Source organism: Dendrobium catenatum, unplaced genomic scaffold (genome assembly GCF_001605985.2).
Source record: "Dendrobium catenatum unplaced genomic scaffold, ASM160598v2 fragScaff_scaffold_1263, whole genome shotgun sequence".
NCBI classification, from domain to species: domain Eukaryota; kingdom Viridiplantae; phylum Streptophyta; class Magnoliopsida; order Asparagales; family Orchidaceae; genus Dendrobium; species Dendrobium catenatum.
This window is the reverse complement of record NW_021319725.1, coordinates 591130-602644: the sequence shown is the minus strand read 5'-3', so window position 1 is coordinate 602644 and position 11515 is coordinate 591130. Positions and strand designations below refer to the sequence as shown.

At 33.7% G+C, this 11515-nt stretch overlaps 1 protein-coding gene across 2 annotated transcripts in view; it reads left to right on the top strand.

Moving 5' to 3' along the window:
* Positions 1-3591: 3591 nt before the first annotated feature.
* The window catches only part of LOC110106253 (putative tRNA (cytidine(34)-2'-O)-methyltransferase), a 24412-nt gene continuing 16488 nt past the window's right edge, over positions 3592-11515 (top strand). The window contains exons 1-6 of one of the 2 annotated variants that reach the window (XM_020836082.2): positions 3592-3841; positions 5220-5305; positions 6873-6941; positions 9606-9664; positions 10003-10063; positions 10144-10197. In XM_020836082.2, coding sequence (XP_020691741.1) covers positions 3694-3841; positions 5220-5305; positions 6873-6941; positions 9606-9664; positions 10003-10063; positions 10144-10197 — 477 coding nt within the window. In that variant the 5' untranslated portion in view covers positions 3592-3693. The remainder of the gene's footprint in view (positions 3842-5219; positions 5306-6872; positions 6942-9605; positions 9665-10002; positions 10064-10143; positions 10198-11515) is intronic. The other variant, XM_028699362.1, reaches the window with a different exon arrangement.

Here is an 11515-nt window from a genome sequence, read left to right as displayed (position 1 = left end):
GTACATAATTCAAGAAATGACTCCCATGCCATCACATTTTATCTTGCATGACACTTATGTCCCATCTTTTAGCTGATGTATTGCTCTGATACTATTTGTAACCAATTATTGAAATTAGAAATAAGATAATCGTTTCTTACAATGAGATGAGCTAATCTCCTAACATGATCGACTAACAAAAATCGTCCACAACCTTCAAACCCATGCTTTCATTTTTTCTCCCATCTCTTATCTCTTATTTCTCAAGTTCATTTCTCTGTTAGCTGAAATGAATAAGGGATCAAAAGCTTATGTCAATGATTTTTATATCTATAATAAAATAACAATATAATTATAATTTATTCAAAATTTAGTATAAATTTTATATAATTTTTTTAGCTTTAAAATTTATAGAAAAATATTTATAAAATAGCTATTTTTTATGAAATCAGTTTGTAAAACAGGCACCTAACGTTTCCAAAACCCCCATTTATACCGACGTTTGTAAATTTATTAAGGATTTGACAAATGATCAAAATTAAGGAAATTTTTTTGCAATTAAATAACTATAATATCTATGTTATGACAAAGATGGTTTGTGATTTGGACTTATAATGACTTTGAAAAAAAAATTATTTGACTGTATTAAAATAAGAGCTATTTCAATCTACCCACATTTAAAAAATATTGTCATCGACATTTCTTTTAAGAATTCGGGCACACAATTGATATAAATCAAACTTATACAAATAAAACTCAAATCAAATCAAACTTAAATAAAAACTCGTTGAAAGAAAAAAAAAAACACAGTCACACGGTTTATTCTATCACATGTCATTTAATTATGTATGTAAAATAATGCACTTTTAATTTACCTGATCTACTCGACTTACAATCAATTCCTGCATCTATTATAATTGATATGTCATTAAAAATTTATCTTGATCGGGCACGAATCTCAATGCAAAATCAAGTTGGAAACTTTCAAAATTAAAATTGGAACCATCCGAACTCCGATTTAAGCAAACTTATAGTTGAACTGAGCATCTCGAGGATACGAACCCAAAAACACCAAATCCAACCCAATCTGAGCCCAAACAGGTCCAAATCAAGGGTTAAAAGCATTGTTGGAAGGTTTCAAACCATAATTTGGATTACGAAACGGTTTTCAAACATAACATTCTTATAGTTGAATCGAGCGGCTCGACGAGACAAATCCAACGAACCCAAGATCACCAAATTTTGACATTACTAAGACATTTAAATGTCTATCAAACGGTCCATGATCAAGGGAATCAATATCTGCCGTCCATCCAACCACCCCCCATTTACCCTTGATCTCTCACATATTTACATGTCATGCCACTAAAAAAATCTATAAATAGACCCATCGTTTCTCTTGGAGAGGGATCAAAGCAAGAAGAAAATAGAAGGAAGAAGAAAAGGAAGAGAAGGAAGAAGCTCCTCCTCGACCACCGCTGGAGTTTCGCCGGGCCATCACTTGAGACCCTTGCCTTATTCGAGCAAGAAGAAAAGAGAAGAAAGAAGAAAAGGAAGAGAAGGAAGAAGCTCCTCCTCGACCACCGCCAGAGTTTCGTCGGACCACCACTTGAGACCCTTGCCTTCCCCGGATCACCACTTGAGGCCCTCGCCTTCGTCGGACCACCACTTGAGGCCATCGCCTTCGTCGGACCACCACTTGTGGCCATCGCCTTCGTCGGACCACCACTTGAGGCCATCGCCTTCATCGGACCACCACTTGAGGCCATCGCATTCGCCAGACCACCACTTGAGGCCCTCGCCTTTGTCGCACCACTTGAGACTCTCGCCTTCGCCAGATCATCGCCTGAGGCCCTTGCCTTTGCTAGACTTCTGCTTGATCACCACCTGAGGCACGAACTTCTAAGTGACACTAGATTTGACACCAGACTTCAACTATATAGTGACATTTGTAATCTGATCGCCCTCAAGGACAAATCAGCCCACTGTACTCAACTTAAATTATAGTGAAATCTTTTTAACTAGGCTATGCCCCGTGGTTTTTCTCATTTCCAGGGTTTTCCACGTAAAAAATCTCGTGTTCTTTGTGTGTGAGCTAGATTTCTGTGCAACGCTAAGACGTAAAATTATAAGTCCATCACCGCGTATATTCTAGCCCGCAATAATAATAATTCAATTATTCCAACAACTATGCTTTGATATAAATTGTAATAACCTAAACTCTTAATTATTGATATATTGTCCGCTTTGACCTAGGGGCCTCACGATTTTGTTATATTGGTATAACTTCTGAGGGGACCAACAATCCCATGATTTCATTGGGATAAACACATTTAATTGTGGAGTTTTTTTAATCAAATTTTAACTATTGCACCAAAATGTGACTTGATGTTTAATAATTTAGATTCTTTTACTTAAGGAGTTTCACTGCAACACGCCAAAGGAAAAAATTCCAAAATAATTTCGTGCACACAAAATCCCTTGGACCTCTTCAGAATATATCACATGCACACCAAAATTTTCAAAGCACATACACAAAATGTTTAAAACAAATAATATACATATGAATTCATGCAACTCACCAGAATGGATTAGACGTGTGGGAATTATGTAGTAGTGCCTATGCAAGTTGTTGATAGGGTCCCAACCGATCTAAAATCTCATAAAGTATAAGCTTAAAAGGTATGAGTTATAAAAAAAAAAAAAAAAGACATTGGCCTCAAAATACATGGATCCGCAAAAAAAGAAAAAGGAAAAAAAAAAAAAAGAAAAAAAAAAGTGTAAACCTCAAAATCACTATTTCTTCGATAAATCTCAAATTACATAAGCCACAGAAGATGCGGGTTCTCCTAAAATCTTAGAAGGCATAATCCTTAGAAGACATAATTTAAAAATCTAAGAAGACTTTAGCCTTCGATGCTACAAATTGTTGATTAACAGTAATTCATAATCCTAATGCTTATTGATGAATTAAATTTTTTTATTAGCGTTGTTTGAATGACTGAAAAAAGGAATGCAATATGAAATGAATACAGCGCAAGAGAAATATAGTATAAAATAAATACTTTTAATTTGCTTGTATAAGTATAAAAGGAATGCATGATAAAATTTTTTTTATTTGATTTGAAGTAAAATGAAAGCAGAGTAAAGTCTAAAGATGGTGATGGTTAGTGACCAACAATAGCGATGTGGAGCAACGTCGTTGATTGGCAAAGGCGAAGGGTCATCGACGATGGCAGTGGCTAATGGTGGGGTGGCCAACGGCCGGCGAGTGTTGGTGGTAGGGGTGGGGAGTACCAAAGTAACTACGGTGTCCGACGGTGGTGAGGGCTGGTGGCAGGAAATGAAAATAACAATAAATTTAAGGCTCATTTGAAAATAAGTCAAATTTAAAAAATTCAAATACAAAAAAAATAAAAACCAGAATTTAAATTTCAAATACACAAAAATTTTATAATATATTTATTTTATTTAAAATCAAACACTAATATTCTCAAAATCACCTATTTAATTAAAAAAAAAAACAGCTCCTTAACTCCAAGCTTAACTTAAACACAGCCAGCCGACGTCTCCTTCCTATCATTTTTATCGTCTGTGGTGCCGTCCACGCTCGCTCCACTTCCTCGCTCCTGTCGCTTTATTCATCTGCTACAAACTCAGTGGAGAGAGGCAAAACGGAGGGTGAAAAGTGCGACGCGACGTTGGGAGTGAGGCATGGATGTGAGCAGCCTCCGAGCCCTAAATCTGAAGTTCTGTTCCATACCTTTCAGCCCGCGCCCTTTTATTCGTCCCGCTTTGCTTGCAAATCTCAAGCTCTTAAGGAAGTTTTCTCAGCCGCCGTCCACAACGATCTCCTGTCGGCGTGTGTTCAAACTCGAATGTCTTTTTACTCATTTTATTCGCAAGCTAGCATTTTAGGGATTAGGTTATACTTGAACCCCTTAGCAACTGAGATTTTTTGAAAGCTTTATTTGGTCAATAGCTTGCTTCTAGATAAAGCATACGAGAAATTTGTTTTAGAAAAAGAAGGCTGTAGTTTGTTCTCTTGCTGTTTTTTTATTTTTTATTTTTTGCTTTGTTTTGATAGATTTTCTGAGTGTCTTCCTTTATGTGTGTTGTCTTCCTTTATGTGTGTGCCTGAGTTTAATCTTGCTTGGCTGCTAGCTACCTATGTATAGATGCCCGGTGGCTTTCTTTTTTATCGATGCATATATATCTGCTTTTATGTCAATCTGAACATCTTCTCGGGTTGCAGTCCTTTCCGAGATTAAACCGCCAAGAGTGGATGTATATGCTTGCGCGAATCCATTAGTGTTAATGTTCGAGTCTCTACACCTGGATTTAATTGTTTTGGTTTCTTACCTTCCAAGCCTCAATTGCATCCGGCGTCCTGACATCCAATAAAAGTTTGCCACGTCACCTGCGCTTTTGACTTGCGCTTTACCTGCGCTTTTGACTTGCGCTTTACCTGCGCTTTACATGTACTTTACCTGCGCTTTTGACGTTATTAATTTAAAATAATATTTTATTAATATCCGCACCTATCTCCGCGTCCGGTGACCATATGCAATAATTTGCCCAATGCTTTGACTTCTTGGACTTTGTGAATAAACGTCTGGTTGTTCACAACCAAGGCATAAATTCTGACTACCCAAGAGTGAATGTTTGAGTCATCTTAAAAGGAAAAAGAGTGGCTGATTCTGCTTTGCTGTTGACCTTGTACAGAGCTTGTGAACTCTTCGGTCAACTAGGTTCAGAGCTTAATAGCTGTTTACAGATTTCTCTAGTGAGCTTTTTCCATGTGAACCCGCATCACCATGGCTAGTTCCTATGGCGCAAGCTCCACAACAGTTAAGGGAGCTCACACATAAGCTCACAAATAGTGATTGTCGTGGGTGATGGCATGGTGTGATTTAGCTATTGAACTCGGGATGGGATAAGAAACAAAAAAAATTTAAAAGTTATCAAACCTTGCTAATAATTTTGCATATATTAGTGCTTCTTTTGCAAAAAAATGAAAAATCCCGAGGATTTATTGTCAGACTCAGAACGTATGATCTTTATTTCTTAGGAGGATAAATTGGAGAGCACGCTTTATTGATTTTGTTCAATAAAATTTGCTCTTTATGTTGGGTTATTGGATTACATGTTGCACAGTTTCTGCATATGCTGTATCTTTTTTGAGATTGACTAGTCCATCGTGTTTGCTAATTCCTCCTTTTCAACTATGGAAACTGTAGTGCATTCCCAAACCAATGGTAGTGCTGGGTCCAATTTTGTGGCTTCATGTGACAGACTTCTTAAAGTCGTTTTAGTTTCTCCTCAGGTAAATCAGGTCTTAAGCATCACAGATTTAATTTCTTTTTAAGCAATCCTTCAATATTCAGAGCATATTCTTGATCTCTGCATTATAAGAATTTGTATAATTTTGGCCATTGCATGCATTTGAAAACTATTTTATTGAAGTTGGCGCTAGTTTGTTTTGAATTTAGTGGTTAAAACTGATTAGAACTCACTTTTATAAGAGAGTTCAAGTGCTTGTTTGATAGAAAATGAATGGAAGTGAGTTTCTATTTTTGAAAGGCAAATTCAATTTTTCTTTTTACATATAATATTAACATAATAACTTATAGTTAATTGGGATAATTGATTAGAATGCTAATTTTCTTTATTCAAGTAGACTGATTTAAGTTTGATGGGAAGGTGTATAAAAATGAAGCTCGCTAGAGCTCAAACAAACACAAAGAATTAAGTTCCTAGGAAAACATTTCTATTAAAACAGCTAGAGATAATTGAAACTAAATTTAATTAAACCCACATTGAAAACTAGCAAAGGAGGTAACTGTAGACAGAAGATTTGATATAGGTGAGTTGAGGCTGACTATTGAGACCTTTTAATAACCATCAAACTAGAACTATGTGAAATGACATTTGGTGAGAGGTGTTTGGTTGGTAAAGCACATGCGATTCATGCTCTATAAAATGGTAAAAGGCATGCCCTTCACGAAAACAACACCGCTTTAAATTTTTTGTTTTATTGCAACGGTGGAGAGTTCTTAGATTGTTGGGCTATGCAATGCATTGCTTTGCTTCAAAAACACATGCTTTTTAGCACATTTAACAATACTTAGGAGTGTTCTATAAGAAAACTTATTGTTGTGCATAAAAGGAAATTATTCAACTAGAAATGCTATGTATGAAGTGTTGAATGATAAAGAAACCACTATGAACAAGTTGAGTGTGATAGAAATGATAATTTAAATGAATGTTTTGTTAAATTAGGAAGGATAGATTAAAAATGATCATATTAAAATCATGGCAGGAATAGCACCTCTTAAATATAAGATAGTGGAAAATAGATTCATTTGATTTGTATATGCATGATGGAGGGTGAAAGATATATCATTAAGGCAAGTAAATACTAAATACAATTAATTTTGAATAATTAAGATAAAAAAGGATTTGTTAAGAGGTAATGCATTCTGAAGTTGTGCCAAAAGAAGTAAAATTATCAAATAACGTTAATGCATAATGCAATATTTTGTTGGAATAAATGGAGAATGGAACCTAATAAAGCAACCACTAATCGTTTTCCAATGGCTAATGGTGATGAGGGTGATGCTTGCTTAGTTGGTTAAGTTTTCTTGTAATTACTGTAAATGAATATGCTGGTATCAGTATGCCTTGTAAATTCAAACATACACATGAGAAATATTTTTAAGCGTTTGCATATGTACGGAGTTCAATGCATGGGAAGGTCTTTGCAGATTTAAGCTTGAATAATAAGACTTAGAATGCTGAAAAATTGTTCAAATTGCATTATCTTGCTTTGGAATTGCAGGTGCATCCATGTTATGTACTAGGTGGTACTGAGCTATCTTTGTCCCTGACAGATTCCTGGGAACACAGGATGTATTGCTAGAACATGTGCAGCATCATCTGTTGGCTTACATCTTGTTGAGGTAATGCCATTTTCCCATTGCCATTGCTATTGCGGTTCTTTCTTTTAAATTAAAATTCCGTTCTTCTCTTGGTCTGACAAATGTATGTCTTTTGAAAATCTGTGATGTTGATTTATGATTTCTAGTTTGGCAAAATGCCCTAAAGATTCTTATTTCAAGTTATGTAATTTGAGATGAGTAGTTTTATGTGACTATACTAGACCAGCTTCACAGTACTGATATTGGTATTATAATAATCATTATTAGTCTTCTCCCAACTATTATGGGTTGGCATCATGAATCCTCATGTTACATTTGTTTATGTTAAGTGTTGAATGTGTGTTAATGTATTATTTTTTAATCATTTAAAATAAGTTATATCCATGTGACTTTTTACACATCTTTTCTTTATACATCTTTTCTTTATAATTCTCCGATACTATTTTTATCAACTTGTCTAATGGGTGCATTTTCTATCATTCTTTGAACATATCCAAATCACTTAGGTCTATTTTATATGACCTTATCTTCAATAGATCTCACTCTAACATTTCTTCTAATGGAATCATTCCATAATTTATCCTTCATGTTTTTGCCACACATCTATCTTATCATTTTCTTTTCTGCCACACTCAACTTAGATATTAATGACATTTTTACAACCCAATTGAGATTTTATGAAAATTACTTTTAAGCTTTACATGAAATCCTTTTATCACACAAAACTCACTTTACTATTTTAATAAATTCAAGAAATTATACTCTTATTAATCTGTTTATTCTTCTGTATAATAAATCCAAGATATATAAACATATTATATTTTCTAATAATATAAAATGATAATTGTTAACATCATGCCTATTACAATTACATATTGATAGCCATTCTTTGCTTTACTAATTCTATGGTCTGTATCTTTTAAATGATATGCCCATTATTCTAATTTTTCATTTATTTTAGCAGATGTCTCTTTCATTGGAAATATGCCATTTATAATAAATTATATATATATATATATATATAAATTACTGGAGTGCCTTCCAATTGTTTTCCAAACACCAGATTATGATTCATAGGAGTATCTATAGGTTTACATCCTGCATCCAATTTCTTTTAGAAAATCTAAAATACATATCCTTTGACAAATAAAATATTGTATGCTTATTTTCCTTACTATTTTCATATCAAATAATTACCTTAACAAGTCTAGATTTTTTATCTCAAATTCTGCTTCAAGCGTTTCCATAATCCCTATTGTTGCACTAATATCACCCTAGTAAAGTTTATATTATCAACATAGACTATGAGGATGGTGATTTTTCCTCCCTTTTTTTGTAGATTATAATATTATCAGATTGAGCTTGTTGGTATCCTTAATGTCTTATTGCATATCTGAATTTATCGAAAGTAAAAGTAGATTGTTTCAGACCATAGATTTCTTACTCCTATTCTCCATTCAAAAATATATATTTTTACATGAAGCTATCGGAGTTTCTAATCATCGTTTGCTGCGAGGGATAATAAAACCCAGTTATTTAGTTTGGAAACAAGTGTAAATGTTTTCTTGTAAACTCCATAGGTCTAAGAAAAATCTTTTGCTATTAACTTTGGCTGACTTTGCTTTGTAGTACTCAATGGATTCATCAATCCTGTATTTGATAGTGAAGACCCACTTGTCGCTGACAAGAGATTTTTCTATTGACATTGCCAAAACATTTCAAGTCTTATTCTTCTCTAATGCTAACATTTCTTCATTCAAGCATTGATAATACTTCTTTTATAGTCTTTGAGATATTAAAAATAGACGTGCTAGTTGTAATAACTTAAAATGATGATGATAAGTGACCATAAGCCACGAAGCTTGAAATTGGATGCTGAATACAACATTGCGACCTTTTCTTAAGTGCTATAAGAATGCCAAGGTCATTATAAGTAAAGTGTGGATTAGAAGTTTGAGTCCTTGAGATTGGTTCAAATTAAAGATTTTGCAAGGAGTTTGTGAGTTGCTTTACTTTTGAGTTTTTTTTTTTCTTCTTGAATAAGCACATAGCTAAGGAGATTGAAGTTGTATGTTTCACCTTGTTACAAACCTTTGGTTTATGATTATGATAGGCTTGGGTTCAGGTTCAAGTAATATCTCAAGTGAATTATTGAAATGAGAATACTTTGATTGAGCGGATACAAGTTAAGTGATAGTCTAAAAATCTTCTTCCTCATTAGTTCTCTTCTCCTGAAGACATTTTTCGTTTAAAAAAGGTTGATTTCAAAAATGGTTAAAGCTAAGTGTAATATGTGCATATTTTCTCAAAGTAACACGTGTACCCTTTTTGTATGGGAGAATACCCTACAAAGACACATTTTTGGGCCTTAAATCGATCTTATTGATATTATTGTCATATATATATGAACAAATGAAGCATAACTAAAAACCTTTAATGGTATTGGAAAGATGAGGGCATTATTTTTGAAAATTGGTTTATGGTATGACAAACTTGAGTGCATGGGTTGACATCTTGTTAATTAAATAATACAATACGGACCCCATTTTATTCTTGAACGACTCTAGCAACTTTTAGGAAGTGGCAATTTTGGTTTTAATATATAGAATCTTTGATGTAAAATGCCATTGAATTGTTTGCACATCTTAATTTATTATGATGGTTACATTACTTTAATTTTTCCAGCCTTTAGGATACAAAATAGATGACACCAAACTTAAGCGTGCTGGATTGGATTATTGGCCGTATCCTTTTTTTTTATTAATCTTTTGTTGATCAACTCTATTAAGTTGTATGACTATGCTTTTAATTTGATTTTTTTTGTTCTATTATATTATTTTCTTTCTCATGTCAATTGGTCATTAGTTAACAAAGTCAAAATCCATGCATGCATAATGCACTTGTTTAGCTTTTCGTTTGTACATTTCTTATTATTATTATTATTATTATTATTTTTCGGTTGGTATGCTATTTTTTATGCATTATTGTTTCCTGATCAAGTTAGTTAGTTGATTTGAATCAAATCGGCTAATTATTTCTGAGTATTTAGAATTAGTTTCTAAATTTGACCAATTTAACTTAGATATGTGGTGGTTAAAGTCCATGGATCATGGACTGAATTCCGAGAATATTTTAGGCAACAGGTACATATATCTTTTCTTTTTAGAAGTTTATTATGATTTGTTGTTGTCTTCTGTGCCATTAACTGCTTTATTTATTTCAGGAGGGAGATAAAAGGTTGTTGGCATTTACGAAGAGAGGAACAAACATTCACTCTGTGAGTTCTGATCTATTTATTTTTTTGTCTATGATATTTTCATGTATTAAAAATTAGTTGATGACAATGGCTTATGGTGCTTCTGGGTTAGATGTAAAATGGATAGTATGTCGCTACTCTACTATTCTAAGCTGATATCATATGTTTATGCATTGTAGTCGATCAGTTAGATGGATAATTCTGATTGTGTTGAATACATATGATGTGGAGGAGTTTTTCACTCTGTTTGCATTTGATATTGTGCCATGCATAGATGGTAAGTACCCATGTTGCTGAAGGATCAATCAGTATGTCATGCCATTGATGTGATATAATGGTCCCTATATGGAAGTTTTTATAGATGCCTATAAATAGGATGAACTACACTACGAACAAGGAGTTTTGTTCCTGTTGCTTGGCTTGTTTGCCACTTTAGAGAGAGAGAGCGAGTGTAGAGTTCTAAGTAGATGATGAGAAGAGGAATAGAAAAGTGGAAGAGAAATTTTATTTCTTGCATTCAATTATAACATTTGAGGTCTATTTATAGGGGGTTTACATGAACCATTTTTTGTTTTAATAAAGGTTTAGACCAGCTAGTTTAATTCAAGTAAAATAAAAGAACTAAAATGGGTTTGAGACTGTTTTTATGCTGAAAATTGAACCGTGAGCTGTTGTAATTGGGAGGTTTATGTGTCCTTTGATGATAGACTTCGAGTAATTTATCATCTTAATGCTGATTTTCTGAATTGTTTTCCCATTCCTTACATTGTTGTTGTATTGTCTTTGAATCTAAATAAATATATTGTTGTTTAGCACTCTCATCGCTATGAAAAACAGATTTGTCTTCAAGATTGAGAGACAGAGAAGAAGCAAAAATAATTGAAAAGTTTTTCCTAGTGGCATCATTTGGCATCGAGAGTTTCCATTTAAGAAAACCTAACTATGAGGTTGGCCACGAAGTTGTATGGCTCGAAAAGCCAGGATTGCATAGGGTATAATAAGTGCTTGATTGTTGTAGCTTAAACCAGTTAAATGTGTAGTGGTGTTGACTATATAAAAAAAAGAGAAAGAAGCAGTAGTAAAAAAAAAAAGAGAAAGAAGCAGTAGTAAAAAAAAAAAAGAGAGAGAGATCGAAACCGACTCCTCTCTTTGCTGTCTCCGCCGGCCCCACTTCACAGAACGACACACCGTTTCGTTTGAGTAACTACCATTCAACAAAGAAAACAAATAAAAGAAACAATGGAATTCAAAAAAAAAAAAGAGGAGCGCTCTCGATCGTTCCTGTCTGACTTCGTCGTTTCGCAGGAGCATATAGGGTTCGCCCTTCATCTCCTCTTTT